The sequence below is a fragment of the Psammomys obesus genome, unplaced genomic scaffold (assembly GCF_907164565.1).
Source record: "Psammomys obesus unplaced genomic scaffold, mPsaObe1.curated_primary_1811, whole genome shotgun sequence".
In the NCBI taxonomy this organism is placed as follows: Eukaryota; Metazoa; Chordata; class Mammalia; order Rodentia; family Muridae; genus Psammomys; species Psammomys obesus.
Window position 1 is genome coordinate 16753984 of NW_026596125.1, and position 14909 is coordinate 16768892.

Genomic DNA, 14909 nt, shown 5'->3' on the forward strand with positions numbered 1-14909 from the left:
CACACACACACACACACACACACACACACACACACACACACACACACCAGCGTTTTCCATGGAAAGAATTGGTCTGTACTGCAGTCACAACAGATGAATCACCGGAAGTTAACGCTAACTGACAGCTCTGTGGCAGGCTTCCCCTGACAGTCAGGCATCTCTGCTTTTTGCTACTTTAGTAGCAAAGCATCATCTGGCCTCCCAAGGCGACCAGAGGCTATCGCTCAACTTATTGCTGTGCTTTGCCTCAAGAAGCAAAGCGAATAGAGATACCTGCTGCTTACACAGGAAAGCTGGGGAGAAGAGGGAGGAAAAACAAAGACAAAGCTGGTACAGTAAACAAGGGGAAGGAAAGAAGCCTACAGTTCCTGAGGGCTTTAGTTCAAATTTCTAGAGATGATTTCCAGGGAAATTCCCTCCTCGCCTCTCCCTGGGATGAGACAGGTCCACCATGCAGCCCTGTTTTACTCTCAACCCTTTTCATCCACTCATAAAAGGAAGCAAAGATTGTCCATCGCATGACTGAAGGACTGAGCCCATACTGCTGGAGAGAAAAGGCTTGCAACTCTTCACCGCCACTCGTGGTAAGAAGTCAAGCATCCACCGCTGACTAGAAACTCCTAAGGGGACAATGTCACCACTGGAAACATCTGTGGAAGAACCTCTGCACAGCAGAGCCTGCTGCACAGGCACCACAATGCAGGGACCAATGTCAGGACCCTTCCAAAGCCCGAGGACCCTGAGGTGTGCAGGTAATACCTCAACACCTCTCAACCTCCTCCCTAGCAGAATCCAGTACACACACACACACACACACACACACACAGAGAGAGAGAGAGAGAGAGAGAGAAAAACCCCTGGAGAACAAGTCTCTCATTTCCCCTCTGCCCTTACATCTGCCAACCCCACCTCAGATGCTAGTTGGAGGTTGGTTCATGCCAGGTGTGACACAGACAGCACCGAAATGCACAATACTCCTGCTACATTAGAAGGCTCTGAGAGGCACTGGACGCAGGCAGTACTGAGCCCTGGCTCTGGAAGTCAGGATAGGAGGAGGATGAGAGCTGGCTGGTGGGTGGGGCACACAGACCTTTCCCAGCAGAGGTCACAGGACAGAAGGTATCAAGTAGCCAAAAGCTGTGGGCGGCACAGGAAGCACAAGCTTAGGTGGGTGGCAGAGCACGGAGGGGCTGGGCATGCCACACCACACCACACCATGCATGCCAGGCCACGCAGAGGCTGGACTTTGGAGGCAGTGGACTTTGGGCTAGACTCTCAAGTCTACGCTACTTCTTGGTTCTGAAATTCAGCTCTAAGTCTCTGGGCTGCGTCTCAAAGCCCCAGGAACCTGTTTTCCCCATGGGGTATTCCATGCACTTCCCATGCTTAGACTGCCCTAAAGAGACTAGATGTCCAGGAAGCGTCTGGGTTTGCTAGTTTATTTAAAATCTCTCTGATAACGGGATAAAAGGACCACCTCCCACAGCACCCATGCGGCGTTTCTAAAAGCACAATCCTTCGGGAGTCTCATGGTTCCGTAGTGACGGCTTCCCATCCGTAATGTCACTATGTGCTTAGAAGCCTGAGGATATATGGTCCATTTCCACCCTGGGTGTGTTTTGCAGATCCTTCAGGGACTGGCAGCCCTGCGGGTCCTTGAGATGCAGACACCAGGCCATCGCTGCTGCTCTGATGACTCAGACTCCACAGGGATGAGCCTGAACCACAGCCAGCTCCCCTGCTGATTGATGACCCCAGCCCAGACAACTGGGAAGATAGCATAAGATCTGCAAACAGCCATGTGCATGGCACCACATCCGGAAGATAATATTTATACTCTTCGTTGGCCAAAATAATGATCTGTGCGGCAGTCACTGCAACCTTTTTGACAATTACCGAAAGCAGAGACTACAAACAGCCCTGAAGCCTGGGACAAATTTCCCCTGGTGTGGCTCCTTGGGTCCTGCAAATGCTCCAGTGCTCAGCAGACAACTCTTAAGATTTTTCTCAAATGGTCTTGCCCAGTCAGTGCCTGGCCAAGGTCAGGAACTTGAGTCCTTAAGGACAGGGCTTCCCTGTGGTCCTCAGGAGACAGGTCTGAGTTTGGATCTAAGCAGGAGGCTCCCTCAGTTTATATAAAGGTCATTATGAACAGTCCACTGAGGGTGGAGATGCCAGAGGAACCGTAAAATCAGTTAGCTTTCTACAACCTAGTACTGGAGCCTGTAGCGTCTTTTTTAATAATCTTACAGACTTCAACCTAATTTCAGGCACACGAAACACTGACACGTACCAAAACAGCTCTGTCTAACTTGCACAAAGGCATTCTGAAAAGCAAGTTACTATCATCTCTATCTCTCTCTCTCTCTCTCTCTCTCTCTCTCTCATGTCTCCTAAAGCTACAGAACAACCGCTCCTATGGGCAGGGTGGCAGTGCCTTCATGGCAAAGCTTCTCCCCTCGGGCACTTTCTGGCACTTACTGCCACAGCCTCCTCCCCAGCTCTGCACCCTGACGCAGGTATTTCTATGCGCTCTCTTGGGAAGGCCTCACATGTGATGGTATCTGTACTCGTGCAATGATGGCATTAGGTTGGAGTGCGGTATTTGATGCACACTCTGTGCTTTAGTCACTGGCCCCTAACTTAATAAATACCTGAGAGAGGTGCTCTGAGGAAGGGGAGGGTTGTTTTCAGCATGGCGCCTCGGGCTGTGCATTCAGAGGACAGCATCCCCTGCAGCGTTCATCCTCCATGACCAGGAGACCTTCCTCTACTGCTCTGCCACTTCAGCACCGACCTGGAGCCTTGGACACAGGAACCTCAGATACATGCCAGATCCAAGTACAGCAACTCTAGGGTTAAGGGTGGACAGCTTATCACATGAAACGCCAGAATTCTAAATAAAAATCGAGTAGACCGAAAATCCAACTTGTAATTTACTCTTAACTTTAACAGGAAATTCAGTCTCTTAGATAAAAAATAAACTTCACAGTTACTTGAGAGAATCTGCCAAGATCCAAACGGATGACCTTGAAGAGAAGCCAGCCGCAGAGGCCTGAACCAGCTAAGTCATGTTGTAAGAAGCCTCACTTTTCCTGCTTCCCCTCACTGTCACGCTTGTCATCATGGCAGTGTGCCAATCATGTGTTGCCACATTCCAGCCAGGTTCCCATCACCACCTCAAAGCCCTCAGCACAGCTGGAGGGGGCAGGTTAGGACATCACCTGTGAGCCAAGTCAGGCTGGTCCAAGTTCAAAGTCACAGACTCTGCCTTTGGGTAGCTGGATCTTCCATTCTATGGAGGTTATGTTAACCCCTCCTTCTTATTCCCAGACTGCACAAGACACACACACACACACACACACACACACACTGCACATACAGAGGCAAAAACACTCCATGCAAGTATCCAAATACATACATCCCCTCCCCACAGAGAGCCAGACAAGCCCAGGCAGTTCACAAGCTCATTCTCTCTCTCTCTCTCTCTCTCTCTCTCTCTCTCTCTCTGTCTCATACACACACACACACACACACACACAAACGTTAATGTCTTTGGTAACTCTTACAGAGGACCTGATACAATGGAAATGATACTGCATCTTGCTTTGTGGGTGTAAGGTAATCTCTCTCCTGATAACTGATGCTTTATCTGACGTCAGATTTCATGTGTTGGGATCTGCTGTGGCCAGGGCATCGAAACCTTGTCCTTCCAGGTACAGCTTCACTGGGCAGCAGAGGCCGGCTCCCAGTCCACACTGGGCAGCAGAAGCCAGCTCCTGCATCCACAGTCTTTGATAATGCTGCTCAATCACAGCTCTGTCTAACCTGTGTAATCATTCTCAGGAAACTGTGATTTGGAATTTACATAAATACTTAAAGGCTTCTTTTTTGGTTACAGAATTTTGCAAGATATAAACCCCACACCCCACCCTTGCCCTCACCTGGCCTCCCAGCTTTCCCCTGAGTGCCCTGGCACCTCCCCAGAGAGCAGCCTTTTCTCATTCTCCTGGGACATTTCAGTCAGCACCCGAGTGGCCAGGCCAGATGAGAGGCCTGCACAGCCATCGTCGTTCCTGCTGTGACCACAGAAAGGACATTAGACGGGACTGGGCCACCCACACTGTACACTCTGAAAATCTGCACTTTGTATGAGTAAGAGGCATTAATGAAGAGGAAAACCAGAGTCACAGAGGACATTTGTCCAGGATGGGTAACTCAACTGTGCAGCAACAGTCCCACCCCCGGCCTGGCCTCTGCCCGGTGGGGATGCTGGGAAGCCACACTGGCCGAACAGGAAGCTTGGACGCAGGCGGGCTCGAATTCCGTGTGCTCCGGCTCAGTGGCTTTGGGCACATTGTTTTCCTAATGTGGGAGTCAGCAGCCACATCTGTGAATGGCAGTAACACATTCCAACAGTGACGTCACAGCAAGGACAGGGCCAGCTCCCCGGGTGTGCGAGCTGTGTGTGGCCCCGCTGACATCGTAATAATACAGTCCTACAACTTACGATTTTCTAAGTGAAGCGCAGAGGGGCAGTGGAGTACACACCACCGGGGAGATGGGTGCTTCGTGTATCTCATCCCTCACGTCCCTTTACCATGGCCGACGTGCAATGCGCTAGAGCACAGAACTCCAAGGCATCTCGGCACATGAGAATTCTAAAGCATGGAAGCTGAGGACAGGGTGTGTCATACCCCCGGCTCAGCTCAGACTCCGGTCAAACCTGTCGCTTGACTGTAGAAAGAAGGTTAGCGGAACCCTGTGGTGTCCTCTCCACCCGGATTGCCTTCCCTCACACCGAAAAGTGGCGGCGCAACAGCTTCTGGCTCAGTGGTGAGGCCGGAGCTCCTGGAGCGACGGTGGACAATGGCTGGGGTGGCGAAGGGAAACACCAAGTCACTTTTTGTGTGTGTGCGTAAGGAGCAGGAAGTATTTTAGGAAAGGCTGGACGACAGCACTGGAGGGCACGCTGATTAATCGCCACTTGAATAAATGTGCAGAGGGAAAGAATGAGCCACATGAGAGCACATACAAACACCCCAGACAGAGTGGGATCGAATGCCCTGGGGTGAGGCTTACCTGGGAAGGGGTGGGAGCAGGGAGGTGGAGGGGTTACTCTAGGCCCCACTTTTCCTGTCAGGTCAGGAAGGTTCTGACAGCCCAGGACCTGCTCTGGCCTCAACAGGACCTCTCCAGCTGCAGCAGCAGCCAGAGGGAAGGGAAGTGTGTGAAGGGGCAGGGCATGAATAAACAGGAAAGCTCTCCAGGCTGAGAAGTTGGCACCAAATAATGAGAGGAAGGAATGAGACAGTAGAAAAAATGAAAACTAGGACCAAGAGATACTAACAATGAGAACAGAGCAAAAGAGATGCCAATAAGACATCAAATTCTGAGCACAGGAAAGTCTGAGATGAGCTCAGTGAACGCAGAAGAAAGGATCCAGAATACTGCAAGAAAACCAACAGAGTGTAAGGTGAAAGCTAAAACATACCTCACAGAAAAAAACAGAACAACCCCAGATCTGAACTTGCAAATTAAACAGCACACATGTAATATTATGGGAAAAAAAATTATATAGTAAACTAATTCAGGTCCCAGGCTAAACTTTGGATTTCAAAGGTGTTATTATTCTCTAGACATCAAGGCAGGGAAAAAAAGCCAAGAAAACAAAAAACCAAAAACTAAAAACCAAAGAGCTCGCCATCTACCCAGAAAGAGACCTCAGGCTCCCTGCAGTGTCGCTGTGCAAAGACGAAGGCCCTGGGCTGAGCAGCCCTGGCCCAAGGGAAGCGCTTACGTGAAGAACCTCACACTCTGCCAAAGCTGTGCAGACGTAAAGGCAACAGCAGACTCCCAGCATACGCACACACACTCACACTTACACACAAGCACACACACATGCATGCACACGCACACATTCACCACGCTCACACATACACTCACACACATGCACACACACATCCACACTCATAGTCAGTGCCTGCCTCTACAGTAAACATACAGTTAGGTGTGGTACGGAGAGGCCCCACAGGGCCTGGTGTGTGCTCAGGTTCCGAGCGGTGGGTATTATGGGAGTGCCAGGGGAAAAGGGTGGGGCGTTCTCACACACTCCTGATACAGCTATCCAGAAGAAAGGTTATCTAAGTCATCCATATTTTTATGCCAAAAAAAGAAAAGAAAAAAAAAAGAACATAAAATCACGTTGATCTACTGATCATTTTCAAGGAGTCTTCGGTCATATAGATCAGTGGAACAATACTCTTTAGAGACCAAATATATTCACCAAACAGAACCTGGTTTTTCTCAGGCAAATCAACTATTTTTAAGATCATTTTATTGTGCACACACAGTGGAATCTGCAAGCATGCCTAGTGGGCTTAGGTGCCTCCTCCTTAATGTATATAAATGAGCACACATGGACTGGCTGAGGTGAATGGGTCAGAACCAGCAATGGCTTGATAAACAGATATGCCCAAATGTCTCTCCAGAGCATGGTTATGTGTTAGGGGAGAGGCGAACCCATGGCACTTCCCAAGTTTTAGAGGGATGGGCCGGTCATGACCCTATTCTGTCACGCTTACACGTGTGTGTGTGTGTGTGTTCTCTTCTCAGTGCTCAAACAGCTTCCTGTTCCTGCCATTTAACCAAAGACTGCTGGCACCTACACCCTGTGCCACGCCGCTGTATGTAGACCTGCCGTATACGGCAGTTTCCTTCCCCTCATTCTTGCAGCCCCCCAAGAAGATGGAAAACATTTTCCCTCTGTGGTGGATTTATTTGGGTTTGGAGAAAACCAGACAGAAAGAGAAATGCTTTAGAATATAAATTTTTTTCTTGGATTAAGATCTGAAATACACATTTTGTCTTTCTTGAATAAAATATAAGAGCTCTGAGAATCTTTGCTGGATATAAATTTCTGCACAGAAAAAAAAAATCAACTAACCCACAAAGGCAGCGTTAAGTCACAAAATCTATGCTGGAAGGCCAATTGGACAAACCTCTGAAAGAAAAGAATGAGTGCTGACTCATTAATTATGCTAATAAACACTGCATCTTGCCGGTCTGCAGCACAAAGTGTCTCCGAGAGACAAACTGGGCCATGTCTGTGCTTACTTTCTCATGGTGCAAGCAGCAAAGGTCCTGACTCATCTTTACATCAATGGAGAGAGATTCGAATCTGAGACCCTGAGAACACGCTCTGCAGGTCTTCAGAGGAAAGACTTGCCTCAGAGGGGTGGGGGGAACAAACCTCTAGGGCAAGGTGACAAGTCCAGCTACAGAAGACACGGTTGGACTTGACATCTTTGGCCAACAATTTTACATGTAGAGATTGAATTGGATTACTCCTGATTTTTGTTTGTTTGTTTGTTCTTGCCTTTGATAGAGATTTAATTTACAAAACATATTAGAAACAGTTGTTCACATCCTTGCTAACTCCTGACTAAAGCTGTCCTGCTGACGTGTGGTCTGACAGGTGAGGCTCAGTTGAAAGGTTACTAAACACCTAACATCACATGGCATGTCTGTGGAGGATGATATGGTCTCAGTGGTGACCTCGACAGCCAGGCAGCTGCTTGCTTATCCAGTGCCCCTGAAGTCCTGACTGATGCCCATCCAGTGGTTACATGGACTGCCTGTCCCTTAAGGACAAGCCAGGCCTGTGAGAGGGATAAGATGCCCACGAGCGGCAGCACACTGGAATCACACGTTAGCACTTCAAGAAAGAGAATGATGTGAAGCAAAACTGGGAACTGGCCATCATATTCTAGTGATATGAAAGATGACCTGACAGGACGGATAGAGAGCAGGCTGGGTGCTGGCGGTGGACCCGGTCATTTGACCTTTCTCTCAAGAACTTTCCTTCTTTATTCCATGGGTCTAATACGGTGTCATGAGAATCCTCCTTCAACGTAGGCTACAAACAAACCGTTACGACTGATTTTGTTTGTTTTTCTGGGCACTGTGTCTTAAATCGTGTCTTATATTTTCTGATGAGTTTCAGTTGCTACCTATAGCTGTCAAACTGGATGAGCAAAGATTTCTAAAGAGCAAGCAAAGAAACCAGTAAATAATGTTGAGGAACAAAACCCCAGCTTGCCTTCAGAGTACATTACAGCTCGATGCTTGCAGTGACGTGGGCTGCCTTAAAGAGAAAGAAACCACACAGCAAAATAATGTGGCTGCTCTGCAAAACACCCCAGGGGTTCTTTAAAAAATTCAGTTTAGAAGCCCTGGCGGGGGTGCATTCCTTTAATCCAAGCACTTGAAAGGCAGAGGCAGGTGGATCTCTGTGAGTTCCAGGCCAGCCTGGTCTACAAAGTGAGTCCAGGACAGCCAGGATTATACAGAGAAACCCCGTTTTGAAAACCAAAACCAAAACAAAACAAATCTACTTTAGAACTATCACCTGCCCCAGCAGTCCCACTGGTAGACATAGACCAACTGGAAGCATTTGTCTATAAAGCATCTTACACATACTCTTCATAGAAGTGCAACTCCTAACAGCCCCAAAGCAGAAGCAAAGCAGAAGACTAGGTAGAACGCGTATATCCATCAGTAAGGTCTGACTGGTCTGTGAAGGGAGAACAGAATATGCTACAATCAATGAGCCTGTCACCTAGGACCATCAGGAAACACATTACAGATATTTCCATTACAGTTCTAACAGTAGCAAAATTACAGTTATGAGGAAGCAACGAAAATAATTTTATCTTGGGGGGTCATTACAACATGAGGAACTGTATTAAAGGCTCACAGCATTAGGAAGGTTGAGAACCACTAATCTAGTCGGAAGAAGTCAAACACAGAAGATTATATGTGTGACTCTGACTGTATAAATTCCAGCCACAAAGATTAGTTTTTAAGTACACATAATTAAAACACATCAAGCCTGCTAGCGTTATATACTCAAACCAGTGATTTAGGGAGAAAGTTTCCTGTGTAAACAGTAACTTGGGCCTGAAAATAAAATAAAGAAATAAAGAACATCAATCAATGAATCAAAAAGTAAATAAAATCAAGCAGAGCGAAGCACGGCAGGTGGGAGAATGGGTGTGCCTTCCTTTCATTTTCTATTATTATTCAAATCATAGGGACACTTTTCTTTTGCTCATATTTTGGATTAACTTCATCTATTTTCCAGCTCAAATGTCAAGTTCCATTTTTTCTTTCCCTGGTCTCTCCAGGATTCTTTCCTTTGAAAAAAAACTATGTTGGTTGCCTAGACATGCTTATCTCGTCATGCATTGGAGAAGGGAGAAGAAAAGGAGGGAATAATTTTTAAGGTCCCACTACATAAAGAAATATTTTCTCTTTATATGTTTTTAGGGGGTCATGATCTATTTTCACTGGAGTTGTTTTAGCCACATTTTGCACATGACAATAGTGAGTCTCAGATGTTCAGCAACTTTTCTGGGTCACATGACTGAAAGGAATGGGGCTGGACCTTGAAGTTGGCAAGGAAGCTGGCCCACAGCTTTGCAGCTAAAGCCATGAGGCTCTGCTATGCTGATTCCCAGGCCTCAGCAGCAGGGCAGCAAGGAAAACAGTTCTCCTCTGAGTCTTGAGCATTCATTCATTCATCTGTCCATATACACATCCTTTTCCATGGCAGATACTATAACGTACTAAAAACATAAACATGGCTCCATCCACAGCCTCAGGAGAAAGAGAGGTTTCACAGGTCCCTCCAACTTATTCGGAGGATGCTAGGAAAGTGGAGGGGAGCCTAAGAGAAAGAGTGGGAACAGGTCTCTGTAGAGCAGAAAGGCTCAGTCTGAGCCCTGCTGGTTAAGGGCACCAGGCAAGGTGACACAGCAACTCGAGAGCAGGTGCAGGAAGATGGCCGCTGTGGCAGGGCCTCGCAGATCTCTGGAAGGGTCTGCTGCAGGAGTCGGGGTCAATGTTGGCTGTGCAGAAAGGCTGGGCTTGACAGTCCTCGGCAGAGACATGGCTAAACTAATAGAATGAGAACTTTGGCAGGAGTCTGGCAACTATAAATCAAAGGGAAAAGCGGACTATCTAGAATGTCCAGCAGGGCCGTACGCCTCTTATCTCCCTCCCTCCATGTTCTTTGAAGACTAAAAACAACCAGCTGTGGCTGGGCCTGAGGAGGATGGCCTGTAATCATGGCTACTCAGGAGGCTGAGGCAAGAAGAGCACACGTTCAAAGCCAGCCTGAGTTACAGTGAGTTCAAGGCCAGCCTGAGTTACAGTGAGTTCAAGGCCAGCCTGGGTTACAGTGTGAGTTCCACTGTGAGTTCAAGGCTAGCCTGGGGAAATTTAGTGACAGCCTGACTCTTGTTGTTGAAGGAGGAGAGATGTCTAAGTGGTGAAAAATTTGCACAAGTCCCGAAGTTCGGTCTCTATTCTTGCAAAATAAAGGGAAGAAGAACTAGAAAAGGAGTGAAAGAAACCTAGAGGCCGCCTGTCCTGTCCACCCTGAGCAGAGGGAAAGTTAGAACCAGGCTGCTCTCTTGCCGGACTCACGTGGACAACGGGAGAGCGACGTTGGAGCAGCAGAAGCCGCACACTGACCTCCCGCAGAGCAGCAGGTGCCTGTCACTGCTTTGTGTCACAAGGGCCACAGGTCAGGAAACAGAGCCGAGGAGGAGGGAACAGAATGCCCGACTGACCAAAAGCTCAGGACATACTTTCGCAGCCTCCATCCAGAGCTAAGGGAAGCTCTTCACACCCGAGTCTACAGCTGTAAGGACTTAATTCTCCTTCCAGAGCAGACTCTCACCAGCACCAGAGCATCCTGGGGAACACAGCTTCTCTGACCTTTGACCACACTCCCTGACACCCCCCCAGCACCCGAGACATTCCCGATTGTGGTTGTAGATCAGCAATCCTGAACACGGCCAGAAAGAACGTGAACACTCAAGAATCACAACATTGCATGTTATGGTTATTTTGAAAACAGCTCGGTGTTGCTTTTAGAAACACACATACACAAATAGACGCTCACACATGTGCACACACATACATTGCACACACACACGTGTGCACACAGACACACACATACATGTGCACACACGCACTTACACACACAGGTACATACGCATGCACAAGCACACACACACTCACGCAAGGTTCTCCCAGTTATGCAGCATCTGAGAACTGGGAGGAGACATCCCGGGAAGGTGCTGAGCACAGTCCCAGCAGGGGGGCACCCCTTTCCAACTAGTGGCCTATGGAGGAGGAGGTGACCTAGGCTGCTCTGTCCCCAGGCCCCAGCCCAGAATCTTTTGCTCTGAGATTATGCCCGACTGATGATAGTGACTGAACCCTCTCCCAATGTCCCCAGGGCTTGGAGAACAGTGCCAGGCTCTGCCCATTTGCTTGTCAGGAAGGCAAGGGCCTAAGTTATTCCTTGGTACCATACCCCAGAGCCCCCACGGACAGAAACATCAGGTCCAGAAACAGTCAGATTTCCTACAGTAGCATGAGAGAAAAGATCCCCTAAAACACTTCGGTTTTATGAGTGAGGGAAACAAAGTTTTGTTCATGTCTGGCACAAGCAACTGTTTTCTGAGTTACTTACAAATGTCAGGTGTGCCAGTGGCCAGGACACCCTGTTGATACTATACTGGGATGCTGGGGTCAACACAGGCCCCACCCCTGCCTGGATGGAGGAGCGAGCTCTCCAGGCTCACCCCTGTATGGATGGAGGAGCTCTCCAGGCTCACCCCTAGCTGAGCTACAGTTGCTGGCTGCTGTGGGAGGGAGAGTCATTTTCTTTGGAGTCCTGACCACCGGTATTGTGGTGGTGCACGCCTGTAATCCCAGCACTTGGGGAGATAGAGGCAGGTGATCTCTATGAGTTCAAGGCCAGGACAGCCAGGACTACACAGAGAAAACCTGTCTCAAAAAAAAAAAAAAAAAAAAAAAAAAAACCGAAGAAGAAAAAGAGGAGAAGGATGAGGAGGAAGGGGAGGAGGAGAAATAAAAAGAAAGCAGGAAGTTGGAAAAGGGATCTGTCGGGGGGCTGGAAGGAATTGCAGGGGGAAATGAGAAATGGACATGATCATTATACATTGCATACATGTTTGAAATTCTCAAAGAATAAACAGGCCACACCCCTGCATGGATGGAGGAGCTTATTTATAAACTTATTGTAAACACTGAACATGGAAAATGAAAGGCCAACAGTTCCAGCCACACTCAGCATCGCCTCTCTGTAGGCTCCAGTGGATGGCAGATGGTCCTGCAGAAGAGGGACCTCCCTCCCTCTTCCCTCTCGGATGGAGTTGGAGCCACAGGCAGACGAAGGCCCCTGTTGACTGTGCGTTTGTTTTGTCCTAAGGTCCTCGATTATTACTTACTCCTTTCCTGCCCTTAAACAAGGAAATGCCTTCCCCACCAGCTTCCGAGGGTTGTTTTGAGCACGGCAGCGGAGCACGCAGATCCATGCGGGGACACCGAGAGCAGCACAGAGCCCCACACGCACACTGAACACAGACAGCGACAGGAAGCTGCCGCACTGCTTCTTGAGCTGTTCCTGGCAGAGCAGAGAGGACTTACCAAATGTCTCCGTGTCCTCTGCCAGGAGCTGCTCATGAGCACTGGGCTTCACTAGCATAGGAAGTCGCAGGAGTGCTGGAGGGTGCCAGGACGTGCCACGCACGCAGTGGCTTCCTGGGACCCCCACTTCCTGTGACTCACCAACAGCGCCAGGCTTCCAATCCTGTTGTCTGACAGCCATGGAAGGCAGCACCAAAATAATTTTTGTTCTGGCTTTTCTGGTTTTTCTTTTGTTTTGTCCTGAGACCAAATCTTCATATGTAGCTCAGGCTGGCCTTGAGCTCACTACGAGGCAAAGTCGGCCTCACACCTGCAATCCCCCTGCTTCTGCCACCTAAGCACTGGGATTACTTGTTCCCACTAGTCCCAACTCAAAATAACTCCTAAGATAAAAACCATTACTGCTATGGTAGCCAACATTTACTGGCTACTTACTTGTGCCCGAACAGCAAACACTCTGACATGCACATTTCCACTGAATCCTCATAGACAACACAGTCTTGAACCTGGGCTGGAGGGTCCCGCCCTAGTGCTCCCTGTATATAACCCTCCTTCTGGTTCCAGGACCATCTGGGGCCAACAGTGCCCCTGGGTGGGGCATCCCAGCCTCCTCTGTATTCCGTCTGACACCGGAGGTCCTTAGGCCTGTCTTGTGCTCTGCGTGGCTGACCACACTCTCAGAAATGGAGTCTAGGAGTTCAGCCGTGGGGTTTCAGAACAGGACTGGGGCTGGCATAATTCCAGAAGAGATGCTTCATAAGCAGCCTACTGTGCTTTGTCTTTCTCCGGGCGACTGACCAGCCTTTGGGGTTGGTCAACTTGTTCACAGAGAGACGCTTGTCCAGGGCTTCTAGGCAACCGACCGTCTCACAAGACAATGCTCCTCTACAGACCTTCCCAGCAGGGGGGCTCTGACGTAGATTAGGGAGAGAAAGAGCTGACACCAAATCCTGGGGTGTCCCGACTCAAAGCCACAGCACTCCGCTGTCTCCAGATCCTGACACCTAATTCTGCTGGGATGTGACTCCCTCGCCTAGGCCAGGGTTCCCTGATGCTCCATCATCACGTCTTCTCTGGGGACATCATGGCTTCCCCTGCCTGAGGGACATTATCTCTTGGAAGGGCACCAGCGGCACGTCCGCAGAGCACCCGACTTAAGCGTCTTTCAGTAGACGCTCCATGGTGCCGACTATGGAGTATGAACTCCAGCGGAAATCTGTGTTCTGTTTTCAGCCCTGCCTGTAGAAGGAAGGTTTTCAGAGTATAACGGAGCAGCCACTTTGCAGAGTTCAAGTTCATCAGAAGAGTAAACTTAGAGTTGTTATGTGACCCTGGAATCCCATCCTAGGCCATAAAACCCAAGAACACAGAAAACACATGATCCCTACACACAAGTACAAGAATGTTTATAGCAAAATTAGCCACACTAGGTAAAAAGGTTCAACAACCTGAATATTAATCAACCAACGAAGGGACAAACTGCGGGTGCAAATAAAATAATTTTCAGCCACAACAATGAATAAAGAAATCTATTTGCTGGACTGGAATGAATACTGTGCCAAGCCAGGCAGGATTCTCACACACATCTCTGCAGATACGGAAGGCAGATGGCTGCGCTCGAGGTGAGGGGGAGGGACAGGAAAGTTTGGTTGGAGAGATACTAGCTAGAGGGTCAGGGTATTTCATTTTATTCTTTTAGACTCTGAAAACATTGAAATGTCATTGTGGCGACGGGCTCTGTGTCAGGAAGTATACTAACACATACTGGATCACCTGTTTTGGGCAAATTACACAGCATATTCAACAGCTCGATAAGGCTGTTAAAATCAATTGCAATAAAACAAAAGACCTGAGTATAAGTTAATTCCCTTACCTCACCAAAAACTGCCTCCAGTCCCATCCTTCTGTCTGTCCCTGAGTGAGGAAGATGCTCACTTGAGGCAGCCACATGTATCTATAGGGATGGGTCTAACAGTCTGTTCCATCCTCACTTCAGTGCTGAGCTAGATGGGGTGATTGGGGGGGTTGGCACCATGCCACCGAAGGTGCTATGACAGAGTCAAAGTCTGCGGCCTTGTCAAAATCCATAACTGAAGCTGGGTGACATCTCGGCTGATAAAGTACTTCCTGTCCAACCACCAGGACCTGGTTCAGCTCCCAGAGCCCCTTAGAAATGTAGGCGTCTGGGTGTGTCCAGAGATGGGGAAGCAGAAACAGTAGTGCCTCAGGCCCATTGGCCAGTCAGCATAACCTGCTCTTGGAGTCCCAGGGCATAGAGGCAATGTCTACAAAAACCAAGCTGGGTTCTCTGACCAGTACCTGAAGCTACCTGTGACACACACACACACACACACACACACACACACACACACACACACACA

The 14909-nt window shown here is 48.8% G+C and overlaps 1 protein-coding gene across 3 annotated transcripts in view; it reads right to left on the reverse strand.

Annotated features, from left to right (window-relative positions):
- The window catches only part of Ablim1 (actin binding LIM protein 1), a 221084-nt gene that overhangs the window by 150342 nt on the left and 55833 nt on the right, over nt 1–14909 (reverse strand). Inside the window, exon 1 of one of the 3 annotated variants that reach the window (XM_055591552.1) lies at nt 2655–2721. The exons of the other annotated variants lie outside the window; for them this stretch is intronic. Within the exon in view, the coding sequence (XP_055447527.1) occupies nt 2655–2697 (43 nt within the window). The 5' untranslated portion in view covers nt 2698–2721. Of the gene's footprint in view, nt 1–2654; nt 2722–14909 lie in introns of those variants that run through there. 3 annotated transcript variants of the gene reach the window in all.